The following is a 19,079-nucleotide window of genomic DNA, read 5'->3' as shown; positions in this document are numbered from 1 at the left end:
AAAAGGGATGCAGAACGAACTAGATCTTATTTGTCGAATTTAGAACCAGTTCGGAACTATCGAAAAAGGGATGCAGCAGGGGGCTTGTTTACTTTACATAGATATGAGTGCGGCGGCTTTTTCGTTCAAATACGCTTCTATGCTGCACTTCGCAGATGCTTTTTCATAGCTTGGTAATACAAAACCAAGCTTTGTGTTAACATTTCAACACCTTGGGACAGTCTGGAATCTAAGAAATAACAGCGAGCACCTCTACAAACTCAGCTACAGCTAAAGGTATGTAAACGTACATTTCTTACAATCATTCAAACAAATTGAATTTCAAATTGAAAACACCTTTCTTCCAAAATAACTTAAAATCGCACACACGGAAGAACCAAAAAGATTGAAAAATCATGATACTTTTTTCTTTCGTCTGTCGATTTTAGAACTGGTTCAGAACTATAGAATTTAGGACTAGTTCGGAACTATCGAAAAAGGGATGCAGCGGGGGGCAATTGACACTTCCTAGGACATCGCCATGTTAAATTCGCCAGTTGCTTGCATGCAAAAGAGATTTATCGCGAACCAGTACTGGGTCTAGATGTACTAGAAGCGCACCAGTTCAGAACTAGAGATTTTCCCCACAGGGTATGTAAAGTAAACAAGCCCCCAGCTGCATCCCTTATTCGATAGTTCCGAAATAGTTCTAAATTCGACAAATAGGATCTAGTTCGTTCTGCATCCCTTTTTCTATAGTTCCGAACCATTTCTAAATTCGTCACTTTAGATATAGATCTGTAGTGAAAAAAACTGAAAAAATTATTTTCTTAAAAGTACCACTTTTCGCCGATTTTGGACAGGTGGGGATCTAGTTCCTATCGGACTAGTTCCTTTTTGGGGATAAAGACCTAGTACGGAACTAGAAATTTGATTCACTAGTCCGCGGTTTCCCTGCAGGGAATGTGTCGTGTACATGTTTATTTATAAACGTATGTGTTCCTTTTCTTTCGTACGTGTTTATTGATATATCTGTACTGTAGTGTTTTCGGACGGTACTAGCTCTTACTGCCAATATAGGAGTATTACATATATGATTGTAACCATTTAAGTTTTTTTTTTTTGTTATTGCTACGTATTTGTCATTTGCTATAAGATTTTATATGAAATGAGCAACGATAAGTAAATAAGTGATGCAATAAGCAGTATGCGTAAATATCGAACGTATTTTTTTTTTCTTTTTGAAGAACCGTTATGACCTCGACCGTGTAAAACCTCGACAAATAGCCATTTTTCACTTAGAGATTTTTTTTCAATTAAAACATCTAGTATTGTTTTGAATATATAAACTGTTATTTTTTATCAAAACATAAAGTAAAATTTTAACTGTTTTAAGAAGTCAGATTTTAAACTTTATATTTCACCAAAAAAAAGAAGTTTAATTTTAACTTTTATATTTGACTCGCAAAATCACACGATTGCCGCTAATGCATCAATCTGGCACATTTTTATTGTGCTGAATTGGCGTACAATAAAGAAATTGTCCCAACCTCATTTCATACAATTTTTGATGCCCCCGGTTTATGTTTGATTGGGCACAATATTGGCTCTTTGCGGCAATCGTGTGATCCGGCCTTAACTGTAATTTTTGGTCGAAAATATATTATTAAAAAAATAACGGTTAATTGCTGAATTTTTGAAAAGGTCCACAAATTGAAATCATATACACACGTATGTACATAGGATTAATATTGCGTGGCTAGCAAGCATCATATTTCTAAATACAAAAGTTAAATAGACAAATTCTTTCCGACAGACTTTTTGGATTGAAATTTCGAAAATAACTATTATTTTTTAACCCTACTAAAATTTAATGGGCTATAAAATAAAACGGCATAGCCAGACTTATTTTTTAGATTCTAAATAAAAAGTTTGAAATTTTGATGATAATTTGGATAATTTTTCGGCGCCATTCCGGGATCCTTCGTTTTTCATTTAACATTTTTTTTGGGTATTTTCGAGACTTTCTCGAAATATGTCCGGTACTTTGGGGATTCTTCGTATTTCATTTTCCGTAACTTTCGGGAATTTTTCGGAATTTTCTGTTTCGAAAATAGATTAAAAACTTAATCTTGCATTTTATGAATGCCAAAAAATATGCCGGTAATTTGCTGCCTACAAAATTTTTTTACAAGTTTGCCCTTTATTTTTGTCATGAAAAAGCAAAAAATTTAAATTTTTTCCAGTTCAAAATAACAAAAGCCGACAGATAACTTAAATTTGTAATTAAATATTTTAATTTTTATTATAAAATGCATACTTGGTATGTTTTTATTCGGGTAATTTTAGTACCCTTCATGACTTCATATACATATAATTTAATTATGGTAATAATCACCATTCGAACACTTCAATAGCCATACGGTAACACTTATGTAATACAATAATCCAAATCATTGAAGTTGATGGTATCGTTTCATATGGATTTTTTCATTTGTATTTCCAACCCAGTATTAGTTTGCCAATATGTGAATATCTCGCATTCAACAATTAACAAAACAGTTAACCTTAATGACAATTCAAACACATTATCCTTTATAGTAGCACTTAGCATTGTCCATTTACATGCATGTTGCGTTTACTGTTGCTTTGCGCGAAGTTCATTCATTTCAATGTCAAACGGTAAATTAAACAAAAACGATGCAATCAAGTAATTTAGTATTCGGCGATTATTTTATTCGCTTGAGTAGACACAAGGAGAAATTGGTAACTTTTTTGTCGGTACACCTCGTGCAGATATCGAGATTCTGTCTGATACATACATATGTATGTACTTATATATATGCATACCTTCATATGTGTATAATATATGTATGTATGTACTGATGAAAATATGCTAAACCGTTGCAACTGCCCAACTGATAAAACGTTGCTAGAATTTCACACCGAACGTGATACTTTAATAATTCGCCCAACATTGCGGTTGTGATTGCAACCCGAACAAGGCCGTACTTATAAGGTTTGTTATCCAACCATAGGAATTGTAAAATCGAACTCCTTAACGATTCAATGAGACATTAATATATCTGTGGCATTTTATTAAAACGTTATTCTAAATTGGCCATTTTCCAATTTTGAAGGGCAACTTATTATATTTTAATTCAAAGCCAAACCCTCTAAAGTCACTTAAGTGGTGTTGATAAAATACCACAGATAAACATAATTCCACACTAACTTTTTTTAGAAACTGTTCTCTTTATTGTTTTATAATTTAATTTCGTTAATGAACATCTTCTGATTACAAATATAAAACTTCAATAACTCTTTTTGTCTTATTGAAAGATAACTTTCACATTAGCATATTAATAAATTCAGATGAATCAACTATGTAATATAAAAAGTTAGACATTTAAGCCTTGTATGCCCGTGTTCTAGTTTTGTAAATCATTAACACGAAACCAAAAGAGACGAACTTAAGATGTTGCTGCATAAACGTCTTAAAGTAAACTTTAGTATATAAAGTTTATTTTCCACAAAGGAGATTGTGCTCTCACGTGAATTGAACAGAATAGAATATGAATGCGTTTTAGTAAGCGTGTTTGGCAAGTTTTAAAAAAATATAAAACAAACATAAGACCTACACACACTGCTTCGCACATGAATCGTATCGATGGTAATGGGAAGAATTTTAGAGTACTATTCAGACTTAAAAATAACTTGTATTTATCGAAAACTAATAATTCTCAAATTTCGCATACAAATAGGAAAAACAATATCTTAAAAAAGAAAGCTCACAAAACATACGTTAAGCGATTATGCGTTTTAATTTGAGGTGATTCTTTTGTTGGTGTAACTGCTTTAAGTTACAGTCTAGTGAAGTCTAATCATCACCAGCGGTACGTTTCACTTTTCGCTGCTTAGGGCTCTGACCCTGCTTTGGGCTGCTCTGTTTGCCTGGCTTTGGCGAAGTTTTTAGTGCCTTGGATTTAGGTGGCGATTGCTCTGAAATATAATAAAATAGAAACATTTAAGATTATTTCGAATACAAAGTGTAAACAAACAATATAACTTACGCAGCACACGCAATGTTTCTTGTGGCAGCCACTCATATTCGATGTTGCTGTCGTTAGAAGTGCCTGTTTCGATTGTCTTTTTAGCGGCAGCACGCTTCCTCTTGCCCGAAGAGCCTAGGAGGTATTGCTGACCGATTACCAGCAACAGTACAACAATACCAGCCAATAGCACGTACAAGAAGAACGTTTCACCATCCAATCCTTCATCTATTTCGGAAATCAACACTGTTTCATTGAAAACGGCTTCGCTGAATTGGCCTCCAAGGGAATCATGATAATTCAAAGCAATATTTAAGCCAAATGGGCGGCCAGCGAATGTGTCGGATGGCAGGAAAGAGTAAGCAACCGTAGCCTCCGAACCAGGTTTTACTTCACGATTGTATGCGACAGCTGAGAAGTTCTGTATGTGATAGTTGAAGTCCATGGGATAGCGGAAAGAAGCTTCCACGGTTTCGATGACGAAATCATTTTTGCCTTTATTTGTGAAACCAATAAGGAATTCAACGGGTTTGCCACCTGGTAAATCCAATTGTTGTCCAGCCGTATACAAGGGCTTCGTGAAAAGCAAAAACGTGTCGGCATAAGGAGAAGTGGTCGATGTAGAATCAGGGTCTTCATCTGCTTCAACGTCCTCACCGGTCACGGCGCCATCTTCGGCCTCCACATCTACGAGGTCATCCTCCGCTGAGCCATCAGCAAACGCCACAAATTTGTGTTCTATAAAATGGGTATTAGATTAATGGTATGTACATTTTTTTAAAACCGTATAATAAATTATGTTTTTTTTAGATATATAATATTTAAACAAAACACTTGAGTTACGATTATATTGCCAAACTTTACAACAGTGCGTTTCGGCCAGCAATCGTCTGCTGCCACGTCGATGGCTTCCCCCACCGCGCAGCACCCGACAGCAAAAACATCTTATTATTTACTCATTTTGTGAATTATACTTACGCGCATTAAATGTACAAATAAGTGCTGGCAGTACCAGCAATAAAAGTAGTAAATTGCTTTTCATTTTTATTTATTTTCCGTGGCGAGACTCCAATTGGAAACCTAATTCGAGAGATGCGGCAAACACAGCCAATACGTTTGACAGAAAGAAAATGTTTAGCAGCAAAGCAGTGAACAAACCGAACAACGACGATCAACACACGAAATTCATCGCTCAACTTTCACTTGTCAAATTTGCTAAACTCTACACAGCTGTTACGTGGTGCGGCTTGTTAACGAAACTCTACACGATAATATGACACTGGAGAGATTCACGGAGGCGTTCTGAAAGCAATAGCGGCATGAAGCGGCCCTTGGAATATTTCGATTGTGGCCGTAGCGATCGCAAAGGCAAAGAATTCCATTTGTATTCTTATGGATGCTCACACACATCTGTCAAAACTTGTCGTTCACATGCGAATGCTTTGCCTACGCACAGTTGAGTGTGAGCTTGATAAATAGGCATTTTAAATTAGTTTTTATTCTATAACTATGAAAGATATTTTATTTCTCTATCTTTTGCTATCAACTATTGCAAAAAGTAATAACGAAGATGTTGGTCCAAATAAAAAGCTCACCACGCTCGCATTGAACTGTATAGCAGGCTTAATTCCCACGACAGTCGGGTCTACGTAACCGGAACGACCCAGATTTATATCTGGCCAAGGACTGTCACTCCAGCAACACTCCCCAAAACTCTATGGGGAACTTGTATGCTGCTACAACACGTTCCCACGACAGTCGGGTCTACGTAACCGGAACGACCCTGATTTATATCTGGCCAAGGACTGTCACTCCAGCAACACTCCCCAAAACTCTATGGGGAACTTGTACAACAACAACAACGTTCTTTTTTTTTGAGATTTCAATAAATTAGCTGTGGTGCAGAGACCACATTGCCAGATCAGTCTGTTTACGTTCTTTGTAACGAGTTGTCCCTTCTTATAAACTTACCTTCTTTGGCATAACTTAACTACTACTCAAATCGTCCAACTGGTTGGCGCGTTTATGGAGAATTTCGTTAAGTAGGTTGGTCGACTGATTGGCCGATAAATCAATGCGTGTGTAGGACTTTTTAGTTGTGTACGGAAAATCTCATAGGTGCTGCCAAGTTCTAAAATTCGTGCAAATTTATCGAAAGTAAACGACACCTCTTTCTTTTGCTTCCGGCTGTCACTTTGCTCGTTTGCTACACGTGAAATTTTCGCGAAAAATCTTCACTTTTTACAAAAAAATATGGATAAACCAGTTGTGTGGGCTCGTGTCATGAAAGTTCTGGGACGTACTGGTTCTCAGGGCCAATGTACACAAGTGAAAGTTGAATTCATCGGTGAACAAAACCGTCAAATCATCCGCAACGTCAAAGGACCCGTCCGTGAAGGTGATATTTTGACCCTGCTGGAATCTGAACGTGAAGCTAGAAGACTTCGCTAGTCGAGCAAGGAATGTGATGAGAGATCGTTTGTTCATTTATTAGTTGGTGAGTTATTTCAAACATTATCCAAACTCCATTACAATGTACTAATAAGTATTGTTTTCTGATTACAGCTATATATGCCATCTTGTCGGATGAAATGCTCTTCAATGAGATATTAATTACATACTTGAAGATGAATAAACAGGTCTTTTAGTATAAAACTGTATTTTTGTTTCAAAAATATGTGGACTATCTTTATGACGAAAGAATAGTGTTTACATACTGACCGTAATTAAGAGTGTAAACAGAACTTAAGAAAGAAATAGTCCGAATACAATTTTTTTGATGCCGAGAGATAGCAATTGCAATTTCCTATTATTGGCACGTCGGCTTTGGACGTAAAAACTTGCAATAGCTTAGACCTGTAAGTAAATGTTCCTCGAAGTCTTCAGACGGCTCCAGTGATGCTTTATATTCCTCAAGAACTAACAAATCCAGCGGATCTAGTTGGTGGCTCAGGTACTTCAATTTTAAACTTAGGGCGTGCATATATTTAAACAAGTCATCTACCAATTCTATAAAAAATGCTAGTGGCCTGTGAAATGTGTCACCTAGTATCAGTGGCGTCTCCATTGTCAAATCTAGAAGTTTGTGCAGTGAATTGAAAACAATGCATTCTTGACGCAGCTTTTTCAGGAAATCTGAAATACAGCAACTGTAGGAAAATATTAGGAACATATAATGCATAAATATTTTTATACTTAAAAACTCACTTGGAAGAGCGTAGCTGGCGAAGTTTGTCTGAATATTCTCTTAATAAGATATCCTCCGTAGGTCCAGAATACACCTCCGGGTGTTTGCAGCAACCGTTGGTGCTAATTAGTATAACATAACGCTGAGATAGTACCCATAAGCGATTTACAATGTCTTTCTGAGACACCATTTCTCGCTTTGTTAGCGCAAGGTGTTCGCGAAACAATTCTTCGAGCTTTAGAAGTTGTCGCAGCGTCTCTTCTTCTTTCTGGTAGTGGTCACGTATGTGTACGTCAACGTCTTCACTAATTAGCGTCATTGTAACTCCGAAATGATAGAATCATAAAAAAATTCGTAAAAAATATTAAATATTATTTTCAAATATATGTATATAAAAAATAGGCAATTGGTGCAGTTTTTACAGATAAGTAGTTTTAAGGTTATGTGTGCTGCCAAACTCATGTTGTTGTTGTTGTTGTAGCGGCTGTTGTCAACAGACGTGCTGCCAAGTTGTGAAAAGCTAGATTTTATTAAGCCAAGGGCGCATTTTTTCAATCCACAGTGTTAACAGAAATGTAATATTTTGGTTATTAGCATTTGTTGACGACGTTATCAATACATTCAGGATTTTTAGTCCGCATGCAAGTACATCCAAGTTTGCCAATTTTCATGAATTCGTCATATTTCATTGTCGGGTCTAATAGAGCTTTATATTCATCTAATGCATTAGCATCCCCTATATCCAGCAATTGGGCCCAGCATTTCAATTTGCACAACACATCATTGAAATAATCAAACGCATCATCGATTAAATTGCGATAATATGAAAGCGGTTGGATTTTGTAGTCCCCTATAATAAAAGGACTCTCGACCGTCATATCCAATTGAGAGCACAGAAGATTCAGTTTTTTAATGGCAAATCTAAATGCATCTAATGACGAGCTTAAACGGCAACTGAAAAACTGATATTCAGCATATTTACTAATGAATTGAGTACGTTTATAGTTACTTAGAAATATTAACTGCATTAAACTTTTTTTGAAATTCGCATTGCGTTTCCTTTTCCACTGGTACAGAAACTATCTCCGGGAATGGCTTGACGCAAAGATGAAATCTGTACATTTGTTTAAAATGCAATAACAGGTCTATTCTGCACGTTACCGAAAATTTTATAACCGGAAAATTTTATTATCAAAAAATTTTACCAGTTCTTGTCACCACGAATCTAGGTATGTTGGTAATCCAGTTAAAATATTCAGCAATTCAGCTATGAAGAATTGTGGAAATTCCGGCATTGCATATTTCACGGGGCAATACTTTGTTACCAGCTTATGAGATGGTAACAAAATTTACCGATTACAAGAGTACACAAAATGCGAAGAGGTTTAAAATTTGAGAGGAACTTTATTTACCGGTTACAAAATTTTTATTACCAGCGCAGAATAGACGTGTAAGCATGATAAAAACATGCTTGTAAGTAGTTGAAAAAACTAGCAATTGGAGAACTTACTGAGTTAATAGCAAAAATCTTTGCGAAAGCTTCCACATTTGTTCTATGAGGCTGCGCTGAAAGACTATCTCGTTATCTAATTTATTTTTGTGCTTGTGAATTAGGTCCTCAATTAATAGCAATTGTTTCGAAACATAATTTTCAAGTCTATAATCGCACTTCGTATACAAAGTTTTGCAGTGCTCAAAATTCGGTATTAACTTTACCAGTTCTTTCGTCTCACGTTCAGGGTACAGCCAACAATGCTTCTTATTTCGTACCTTAACTTTCCGCTCGATATATGGCTCTGGAAAACACCAGCAGTCTAGTTTCTCGCATTCGGGAGCTTTATTTTTAAATGTTTTTCCTTCGTTGCATGCCATAACGGATGTTCTAGTTTTTGTTTTATATAAACGATCCAATAGTTTATTCAAAATAATTTCTTCTAAATTTTGAAAAAAATAAATTTAAAAATTTCTGATAGACAAAGTATCGACGAATATTTTTTTCATCGAAATGTATCTCCTTGATAGCTCGATATTTTTTTGATGATTGATAAAAGTATGTTTACATATAAATATCTCAATCAAAGCTCGTGTTTGATCACCCCGTTCACACAGAAAAATTCAAATTACTTGCCGGCAAATTTGTTGTGCTTGTGATTTTCACATCCAAAGGAGAACTTAAAGTGTGTTTGCATTGTTCTACTTTGCGTTCAACATTTGCGTTCAACTCAGCGCAGGGTTGCACGAAAAAAAGTTGAATGGCTAAAAATATCAAAATATGAAAAAATATCAAAATATTCGCCATAAAAAGGTGTTTGCATTGTTCAACTTTGCATTCAACTTTTGGTTGAATGGCCTTTCAACTAATCGCCTTCAACAAAGTTGGTCGCCAGCCAACATTTAGCCATTCAACTTTTTTTTCGTGCAACCCTGCGTTGAGTTGAACGCAATTGTTGAACGCAAAGTTGAATAATGCAAACACTGCTTTAGGTTTCTTCTCTGTGCCACCGTGATAACTGTTTGATGCTAAAAGCCCAAAATACAATAGCGCAGTGGCAGTGGCAGTGACAGTTTTTAAAATCAGCTGTTACTGCTAATATTGGCAGTCACTGCCGTAGCAAACACAATACGGCGTTGTCAGTTACTGCTTTTTTGACATTCTCTTTTGTTTGTTTACATTTTTGTTGTTACCTTTTAGGCTTCAAGTGACATCAACAGATGTTGGCTGCGTTTCATTTAGGTCAAATTCAGCATGCGAAGTTTGCTGCGATGAAGGCAGTGGCAGTGAATTTAAAAATTGGGCTAAACTATACGTTCTCTGAGGTTGCATTTAGGCTATCTGCACACTTGTCGTCCAATCATAGTTGCGTTATCGTCTCGCCCTGAAATTTTGAGCCGAGCACATGCATTTCAAAGGAGATCTGCACACTTGTCGTTATCGGCTAGTTATCGGCAAATCGTAGAAGATGCAGAAACGGATAAGTACGGCACTGTCGTTTGCTAATCGTTGTGCACGCATTGTTTGTTTACATTTTATGGGGGAAAATTAGTGAAAAGGTTAATATTTGCATTAAAATTGTATAAAAATTAGTATTTTTTTGCATAAAATCTGTGGAAATTATTAAAAAAAGGATAATTGCATTAAAATTTAATAAATATGAGCGTTTTAACTATAAAATATGACGAAATTGTATTAAGTCTCTGTGTGCATACACAAAACACATTCCAGGAAAAGAAAAGAAGAGATATTACTGGAAAATTACGTCTAGAAATGTTGCAGCACAGTCTATATTTAAAAAATTGCAGGTTTTTGTAAATATTTCGCGAAAATATCAACCAAAAAAAACAGAAAATACCTGCTCCAAGTGAATTTTTAGACGCCAAATGAATTGAAATATCACGACCAAGTGTGCAGAAGTGTAATCGTCATGTAATCGTTGCTTCATGACGATAACTATGACTCAACTATGATTGGACGACCAATGAGCAGAAAGCCTTACGCATGAACGAAAGACACAAGATCACGCGGGAAGGAAAAAACGAAAAAAGTTATTTTCTAGCTGCCGAAATCTCGACGCCATCTTTGTTGTAAGAAGTAAACAACGAAGAGAAAACCGCGAAATTGTTGAACGCATGAAAAATCATTTTTATTATGCAAATTCTTCTATAAATCATGCCGTTGTGTTAAATTATTCTTTATCTTATGTGTACACACGTTGTCACAAGTGAAAATGAAGAAAATTGCAGTAAAAAGCCACCACCAAATTGTAAACAACGAAGAAATGTAAATAAACGGCTAATGTCAAAATCGTTCAACTTTTTTCCTTAATGCGATTCTAACGGGCTAGTCTCCAGCCCGCGTGATCTTGTCTTTTTGGTTCATGGCATTTACGAAGGACAGAGAAAGTGCAAGAATGCAATCCCTTGTTGCGAAAATGGTACTAGAAAAGTACGCAAAGTAGGCAATAAGTAGTGAAATTCCTTTTGTAAATTCTAATGTATTTGCAGGAAATCTGGCATTTTAAACGAAATGTTGAACGTAATATTGATATATCTACGTGATTTACGTAATTTATACGCTATTTAGCTGTATAAAAACTGCAAAATGACTCAAAATTAAAATAAGACTACTAAGAGATTGATGTAAACATCCAAGGCTTATGTTTCCATCAGTTAAATATGCTTCATATGCATGCACAAATAAACATATTGCACAAAAGCTTATACTTTTATTTCAACCAAAGCTACACTGTTTCCATGTAAATTTGCAAAGAAGCAACACGGTGCCACTGCTAAGGGAGCGGTGCGAGAGAGACAACTGTCAGTTTATCGAACCTTGGTGCATGCGTCTGTCATTCTAGTATGAAATTGTCCTTGTTTTTATTTTCTTTTAGCACTTTTGCTGCCAACTATTTTTGCATAATTAACCAAATTTGCTGAAGGACCAGCTCGGGAGTGCGAAAAAATGGTTTTTAAGTGTCAAGAAGACAGCTTTTTGAGACAGGCAGGTAAAAATACTACAACTTGAACAAAACTTTACAAACCGTTTTTAGTTTGCATCAAAAGTAGTGTCGTGTGAACCGGCAACGTTGGAATGGACGCCGCTTGGAGAAACTAGTGCAATAAAACTTCAAGGCTTTAATGTTATATGCGAAGATACAATTCTTTTTCCTGAAGGTGGCGGACAACCATGTGATTACGGTGAGATCAATGGTCAATCGGTGCGTTCTGTAGTGCGAAAAGGCACAGAAGCAGTGCACTTTGTAGAAGGGTACTCAGGATTTGAAGAAGGTATAGTTGTGAAACAATCACTTGATTGGAGTCGCCGTTTGGATCATATGCAACAACACTCGGGCCAACATCTTATAACGGCATTATTTGACCGCGAATTCAAATACGATACGGTATCTTGGTGGTTGGGATCAGACAGCTCTTATATAGAGTTGGATACATCACATTTGATTAGCCGAGAGTCTCTGGACACTATTGAGCGTAAGGCAAACGAACTTATACGCGAGGGCCGGGAAGTCACCGTACTGCTAGTTGATCCCGAAATAGCAGTGGAGGTAAAATACTCGAAAAAGTTTATTTTGTTTTTTATATTTTTATAATTTCTGTGTTCGTATGGAAAAGTAGCTTATGTCGAAAGGCTGGCTTTAGTATAATTCGGCATTCATAGCATACGATTGCGAATGATTCACTAGCGCTGAGCCGTTGAAGAACTTTTGGCAAATAAACGCGCAAGAAATAGTTCCGAAGTCAATATTCTTATTGGCTGAATTTCTTTATTCATTCTGAACGTTTGGAATAAACTTTTTTGTTTACTTATTCTTTAGAACGTTCCTGATGATATGTTAACGTATATTTCAAACACATTCTGTTTATTCCGGCTGTGAAATGAGATTATCCGGAATGTATAAAGAAACGCAGCCATTAAGTCTCATCAAAAAATTCCTTGCCTTCCTTAAAGAATAAAGGGAATGCCGAATTATACTAAAGCCAGCCTTTCGACATAAGCTACTTTTCCATGCGAACAATGATTTATTTTCATCCGTTGTCTTTTAAAGTTTCAAGATGCTCGTGCACCACGAGGGTTACCCAAAGATCATATTGGACTGGCTCGTGTAGTACGAATTGAAGGAATTGAGAGTAACATGTGTTGTGGTACTCATGTTAGCAATCTATCTCAGCTGCAATGTGTAAAATTGTTATATGCCGAAAAAGTTAAAAGCTCAGTGTATGTACACTTTGTAATTGGAGAGCGTGTGCTACGAAAGCTTGGTGAAATCTTTCAGCGGGAGCAGCAAATGAATCTAGCGCTAAAGTATGTAATATTTAATCCGAATTATAAATTACTGAATTAACTTAACTAATTTATTTTTGTAATTAGGGGTGGTCCAACACAGCATTTGGATTTGATCCAAAAGCTACAGACTAATTTAAAATCATCCGCAAAGGCATTTCAGAAACTGTTAAAAGACGTTGCGATTTCCGAAGCTGAGAAAATAGAGAATACACCCCATCCCTACCCAAAATATTACTGTCTACATCGAAAGGACGGTATTGAACCTGACTTCATAAATACGTTTTTACGGAATGCACCTGAGAATATTTTCTACTTCCTCACCGTATCGGAAAATACCACCAATAATGGTAAAGGTCTCATGGTACTTAGGGGAGAAAAAGAAGATGTGCAGAAATTTGGTCCATTATTCCTGGAACTGTTACAAGGCAAAGGGAATGGTCGCGAAACAAATTTTCAAGGAAAATTTAATAATGGGAGCAAAATTCCAGAATGTAACGCTTTGTTGGAAAAACATTTTAACGGCAATAAAGACCCTAAACGAGTATAATAAATATACACTTTCGGGATAAAAATAAGATTAGTGTAGGTATTCATTATTTCTTTTGTCTTGTTAAATAAGTTGCTGGGAATTTATTAACAATAGCATTTTGCACGCTGTCATAATAAAACTCAATAATAACTCTTAAAGCTAGATATTCCGTTAAACGTAGTATGTCGAATTTATAAGTAATTTACGTCGAAGTTACGCATTTTCCACTCAAGCCGCCAATAGTGATCCCAAAAACCAATGTCTAGAATACGTTCCCAGAAATTCGTATAATCGACTTGTGTATATTTGCATATTGCTGGAAAAGTACAGTCGTCCTTGTCATACAAATCCGTCCATAATATTGTACAAAAACCTAGTGAAAATGTACGCAGTTTGTTTTCATTGATGGCTTTTTCAAGTTCTCGAAGGTATGATTCTGATACAGGGTTTCGCAGTGTTTTTGGTACCATTGCCATTTGGTTAGTCCAACCACGAAAGGAATGCATGAACGCTTCTTCGTCTGGATTGTGCCGGGCACATTGGTACAGGCCGTAACCTGTACTGGCAATTGCCAGAGCTTTACGCGGTTTCGCTCGAGCTCCTTTGGCTACATCGACAACAACATCTGTATAATCACTAACAAGACCGCGCCAATATTGTGCCCATTTTTCCACTACGGTGCCTTTAAACCGTTCGGGCAATGTGAATTTATCGCTTATACGCGTTCGCAAACTTACCAAACGATTTTTTATTGAAAATAAACGCATTTTTAACTAATTACACAACTTTTTTGGCAACTATTTATTTTTTAATAATTTACTCGCGTTTTTTCGTTATAACAGCTGATTTCAATTTAGGTTAGATTCGTATAGTTATGGACAAATGTTATCGATCCAAAAACAGCTGTGATGGAGGTTCTTTCCCGTAATCAACGCGAGATCCCGCGGGCGCCCCAAATAGCCCAGAAATCATTCCCGTACTCAACAAAATGGGTAATAGAGAGCGAAAATTGGAACGTATTGGATCGTAAGTGTCTTCTTCTTCCTGACCGAAACAGCCCGGACTAATTCTCCGGGTAAAAATGGATAAAAGGAGCGTTCCTTATCTCCCAGAAATAGTCAGAAAAAGTCCGAAGTAGTCAGATTTAGTCCAAAAAGCATTCCTTAACTCGGAAATGACAGCAAAAATGAGAGAGAAACACTCAGTGAGAGTGACTCATCAGTCCGAAGTAGTCAGATTTAGTCAGAAGAATTTTTTCTGGCAAAATCCTGAAAAGTGTCAAACTCAACTGAATTTATATTAACGGAAATTAAAGAATACGCAAAAAGTGAGAATAATCTAAAAAGTAAAAAATGTGAACTAAAATTGGAAGGAGGCAAAAAGTAATTGATATAGTAAGTGTTTATTGTGCTTGTGTGAATGTGTTTTTGTACATACATTTCCATTCTTATTTGGCGTTAGTTTGTTGTTGCCATTCTTTGGACTAAAAATTTGGTTTTTTGCGTTCCTTTACTTTCCTGTTATTCTCTTTTAGTGAGCGCATTTTGCTTACGCTCTGGCATTTTGACACTTTTCAGATTTTAGTCCAAAAAGATAAGGAATGAACCTAAAGGGTCAAAGTGCATATCAGATGCTTTGTGTTTACATGTTGCCTGCATTTACTTGGTTCTTTTAAGGAATAGTGAATGGCCTCTTTATATACCATGGTGTAATAATAGTTGCGTTCGATAACAAAATTAGCCAACGATCAAAATCAAGAGAGTAAGCGAAAATTCTCTCCCAAAGAGATGAAAAAGCAAAAAGTAAACGAACAGAAAATTAGCCATTACTTGCAAAAACCGGAAGAAGAAGACACACTAGCTAACTTTGTTTATGTTTTATTTGTAAACAAACTGAAATTCATGTTGCCTCCATAGAAGAAAAAAGGAAAGTGAACGTTCAATGTTCGCCAGGAACATTTCTAGAAGTAAAAACTAGTTGGCGCTATCACAAAGTCACATAGCAGGCAGCCAAAAAGCATATAAATACCAAAACTAGGAAAATGCAATTTAGTTTGTTTACAAAAATTGCAACCATATGTTTTCGTGTTGCTGACTAAAATTTTGCCAGTACAAAATGAACGCTTCTCTTGCATCAAAATGAACGCTTGCTCTCTCAATTTTTGTGTCCTGGATAATTTTTTGTCGTTATCGAACGCCATCCAGTAAAAATTTGGAAAACCATGCTGCCGCTCGGTTCTAGTGTATCTGTAGTCCATTTGGCTCGATATTATGACAATGCAGCAAAAGATATTTATTTCGATACATCGAAATACTAAAATGGAATATTTTAGATACTATTTACCAACGAATAGTAGTATAAAAATTAAGATCGGCTGCACTGAAAATAAGCACGCCAATCTTGTCAAAATTACAACAAACACGTCGCTACTGACAACACCTTGTTATTATTCCACCATGTATATACTTAAAATCAAATTTATGAAACAAAAATTCAATTTCGAAGAGTTTAAATTTAAGTGACAAAAACAAAAACAACGCGAATCAGCTGTTTCTAAAATTCTGGGCACGAAATAAAAGAACCTAAAATAAATAAAACATGAACGTTAACCGACAAGCCTACATTTGTCAAACAGCTGATACACATTTATCCCGATAGTGAATTTTGGAACGTGTTTAAGGTTTGTTTTTAATTAGATCAAAGGACGAAAATTTTAAAGGCTCATTAAACGCAAGGCGAATCCATACTAGGTGGAGTTAATTGATCAGCTGATTGGATATTTTTGTATCCAAGATTCAAGAATACAAGGTTCGATAAACTGACAGTTGTCTCTCTCGCACCGTGTTGCTTCTTGCAATTTTACTTTGAAAAAGTGTAGTTTTGGTGTGAAATAGAAGTATAAGCTTTTGTACAGTATGTTTATTGGTATATGCGTGTGAATCATATTTAACTGATGAAAACATAAACTGTTTTAAAATTGGATGTTTACGTCAATCTCATAGTAGTCTTATTTTAATTTTGAGACATTTTGCAGTTTTTATACAGCTAAATAGCACATAAATTACGTAATTCACGTAGATATATCAATATTACGTTCAACATTTCGTTTAAAATGCCAGATTTCCTGCAAATACATTAGAATTTACAAAAGGAATTTCACTACTAATTGCCTACTTTGCGTACTTTTTTACTACCATTTTCGCACCAAGAGATTTCATTCTGCCCCTTTCTCCGTCCTTCGTAAATGCAACCTTTTGTAAGGGAGTGTCAAACCGCGGCTGTCAATAATAATCTCATGATTCAATAATACAAGGTTAGATAATTATTGACAGCTGCGGTTTGACACTCCCTTACAAAAGGTTGCATTTACGAAGGACAGAGAAAGGGCAAGAATGCAATCCCTTGTTTCGAAAATGGTAGTAGAAAAGTACGCAAAGTAGGCAATTAGTAGTGAAATTCCTTTCGTAAATTCTAATGTATTTGCAGGAAAACTGGCATTTTAAACGAAATGTTGAACGTAATATTGATATATATACGTGAATTACGTAATTTATATGCTATTTAGCCGTATAAAAACTGCAAAATGACTCAAAATTAAAATAAGACTACTGTGAGATTGATGTAAACATCCAATGCTTAGGTTTTCATTAGTTAAATATGCTTCATATGCATATACAAATAAACATATTGCTCAAAAGCTTATACTTTTATTTCACACCAAAGCTACACTGTTTCCATGTAAATTTGCAAAGAAGCAACACGGTGCCACTGCTAAGGGAGCGGTGCGAGAGAGACAACTGTCAGTTTATCGAACCTTGTATTATTGAATCATGTAATAATCTAACCTTGTATTATTGAATCATGTCAATAGGAATGCTCGATATCTTGTCGATTATTCTGAATATCGATATTTCATGGCACGATAATCGATTTTTTGAATCGATATTCCAAGGTCGATATATCGAAGACATCGATACTTTACCCGCAATATCGATATTTAAGTTGAAATTTATTTTTCATCTACAAAAAAGTGTATGGTAAAATACTAAAGTAGGTTTAATCAGCAGCTTGTGTGATTTATTTATCACTTAAGTTTGACCAACCGCTTGAGTCGACCGGCATGCCGTTTTAATCCTCAGTAAATATACAAGATGGAAGTAACACAATTGAGTGAGTTGCTAGGCGGCCTAATACCATGTTCTGACCGACATCGAAAACATGTTTTCGTTGCTAAAACTGGTTTTCGACCTAAAACTTGTGTTTTCGTCCATGTAAAATCTGTCAAACGAAAACCAGTTTTCGCTGAAGACTACTTGAAAACTCACGTTCCACTCAGTCCAAACGGTGTCTTCACTAGTTTTTTTCGATTATTTATCAAAGTGGAAGTCATATTTTATCATACGCCATTTCGGAATTATTGTTAATTGGTTGGCCTAAGTAAAATAAGAATGAAAGGAAGAGGTTGTAAATGAATAGAAATTCAAGGAAAAGTATTTTGGTTCTGTTTTTGTGTAGCAAAACTGTAATCAAAAGATGTAAGAAACGTCAACGAAAACGCTAACAGCCGGTGTGAACACCCTTCAGCCCACAATCCCAAAACTCGTTTTCAAAGTGTTTCCGTTGTCGGTCAGAACTTGGTATAATATTCTATTCAATTGGGAGTAGGATTAGGTTCTTTCCTTAATAATCCGCACCGGATCCGGTAATAAGAGAATAAGCGAAAAGTTTGCTCTCAAAAATGGAACCTAATCCAGAAGAACGCCAAAAACCACATTTCGTGCCCAGAATTTTTCAAACAGCTAGTGATGTGCTGAATTTTCGGTACCCAATACTAGGTACCCAATACTTAAAAAAGATTTCGGTACCCAATACTTCCTTTTCGATACCCGATACCGATTCTTTACATTAAACCTTCGCCATTATATGCATTTCAAGTTTACAAAAAACTTTAATTACTAATTTATATGATATCGGCTAAAACACTTGAACTTATCGCAACAGAGAAATATTATTTGATCAGTTTTAATCTTAGTTGATCCAAGGTTCAAGAAAAATGCTTTTACGGATGAAGAAGCCTTTCAGGGGGGAGATTCTGTAACCAGTTAGCGACAAGTTTCGGATCGATATCGCACTTGTTGACGTAAAAATATTTCATATCATACGTCAACAAAACCGTAGCCGATTCGAAAATTGTCGCTAACTGGTTACAGAATCTGCCCCAGGCCTACAAAAATGATATCGTCCAATTCAGCTGGAACAAAAATGCCTCAAACAAGTAAGAGTTTCTCTGCATTATGGCCTCGAACCGACATATATACATCTTTCATTTGAATCCGTATGAAAAGCTCTATTGGCTCCTACATTCGGGTTTTTATAGGCGAGTCTCCCCTGAACGGGTTTTTCCATATTTTTGGCCTATGTGCGCTTTTATTCGAAACCTAAATGTTTCGGTTCCGAGTATCGAGAGTATTGGATACTTTTTAAGTCGGTACCGAATGTCGATCAATACTTAAAAGTATTGACTCAGCACAT

At 35.9% G+C, this 19,079-nt stretch overlaps 6 protein-coding genes across 9 annotated transcripts; 2 read left to right on the top strand and 4 right to left on the bottom strand.

Moving 5' to 3' along the window:
* Positions 1-3,586: 3,586 nt before the first annotated feature.
* LOC118733727 (translocon-associated protein subunit alpha) lies at positions 3,587-5,234 on the bottom strand. Its single transcript, XM_036463258.1, has 3 exons — positions 5,010-5,234; positions 4,053-4,769; positions 3,587-3,981 (listed from the first exon to the last, which is right to left on the bottom strand). The coding sequence occupies exons 1-3, from the start codon at positions 5,071-5,073 to the stop codon at positions 3,860-3,862; spliced, it is 903 nt and encodes a 300-aa protein (XP_036319151.1). The 5' UTR covers positions 5,074-5,234; the 3' UTR covers positions 3,587-3,859.
* A 951-nt stretch (positions 5,235-6,185) lies between these two features.
* LOC118733725 (40S ribosomal protein S28) lies at positions 6,186-6,691 on the top strand. Its single transcript, XM_036463256.1, has 2 exons — positions 6,186-6,528; positions 6,597-6,691. Exon 1 carries the CDS (start codon positions 6,285-6,287, stop codon positions 6,480-6,482), a length of 198 nt encoding a protein of 65 aa, XP_036319149.1. The 5' UTR covers positions 6,186-6,284; the 3' UTR covers positions 6,483-6,528; positions 6,597-6,691.
* On the bottom strand, positions 6,436-7,647 carry LOC118733723. The gene is made up of 2 exons (XM_036463254.1): positions 7,239-7,647; positions 6,436-7,180 (listed from the first exon to the last, which is right to left on the bottom strand). The coding sequence occupies exons 1-2, from the start codon at positions 7,535-7,537 to the stop codon at positions 6,841-6,843; spliced, it is 639 nt and encodes a 212-aa protein (XP_036319147.1). The 5' UTR covers positions 7,538-7,647; the 3' UTR covers positions 6,436-6,840.
* LOC118733721 (alanyl-tRNA editing protein Aarsd1-B) lies at positions 6,884-13,593 on the top strand. Of its 4 annotated transcripts, XM_036463251.1 has the most exons (5): positions 6,884-6,984; positions 11,607-11,716; positions 11,766-12,278; positions 12,780-13,036; positions 13,103-13,593. In XM_036463251.1, the coding sequence occupies exons 2-5, from the start codon at positions 11,678-11,680 to the stop codon at positions 13,563-13,565; spliced, it is 1,272 nt and encodes a 423-aa protein (XP_036319144.1). In that variant the 5' UTR covers positions 6,884-6,984; positions 11,607-11,677; the 3' UTR covers positions 13,566-13,593. The 4 variants fall into 4 exon arrangements, with proteins under 4 accessions (XP_036319144.1, XP_036319146.1, XP_036319145.1 ...); XM_036463253.1 differs by lacking the exon at positions 6,884-6,984 and having other exon boundaries at positions 11,543-11,720; positions 11,782-12,278; XM_036463252.1 differs by lacking the exon at positions 6,884-6,984 and having other exon boundaries at positions 11,543-11,720; positions 11,779-12,278.
* On the bottom strand, positions 7,781-9,119 carry LOC118733726. The gene is made up of 3 exons (XM_036463257.1): positions 8,729-9,119; positions 8,228-8,332; positions 7,781-8,172 (listed from the first exon to the last, which is right to left on the bottom strand). The coding sequence occupies exons 1-3, from the start codon at positions 9,088-9,090 to the stop codon at positions 7,809-7,811; spliced, it is 831 nt and encodes a 276-aa protein (XP_036319150.1). The 5' UTR covers positions 9,091-9,119; the 3' UTR covers positions 7,781-7,808.
* A 13-nt stretch (positions 13,594-13,606) lies between the features above and the next one.
* On the bottom strand, positions 13,607-14,414 carry LOC118733724 (mitochondrial import inner membrane translocase subunit Tim29). Its single transcript, XM_036463255.1, has one exon. It carries the CDS (start codon positions 14,312-14,314, stop codon positions 13,739-13,741), a length of 576 nt encoding a protein of 191 aa, XP_036319148.1. The 5' UTR covers positions 14,315-14,414; the 3' UTR covers positions 13,607-13,738.
* Positions 14,415-19,079: the final 4,665 nt, after the last annotated feature.

Source organism: Rhagoletis pomonella, unplaced genomic scaffold, assembly GCF_013731165.1.
Source record: "Rhagoletis pomonella isolate Grant_MI unplaced genomic scaffold, Rhpom_1.0 Rhpom_scaffold_00002, whole genome shotgun sequence".
Taxonomy (NCBI): domain Eukaryota; kingdom Metazoa; phylum Arthropoda; class Insecta; order Diptera; family Tephritidae; genus Rhagoletis; species Rhagoletis pomonella.
Note: the sequence above shows the minus strand (reverse complement) of the source record. Positions and strands in the feature narration are given on the sequence as shown.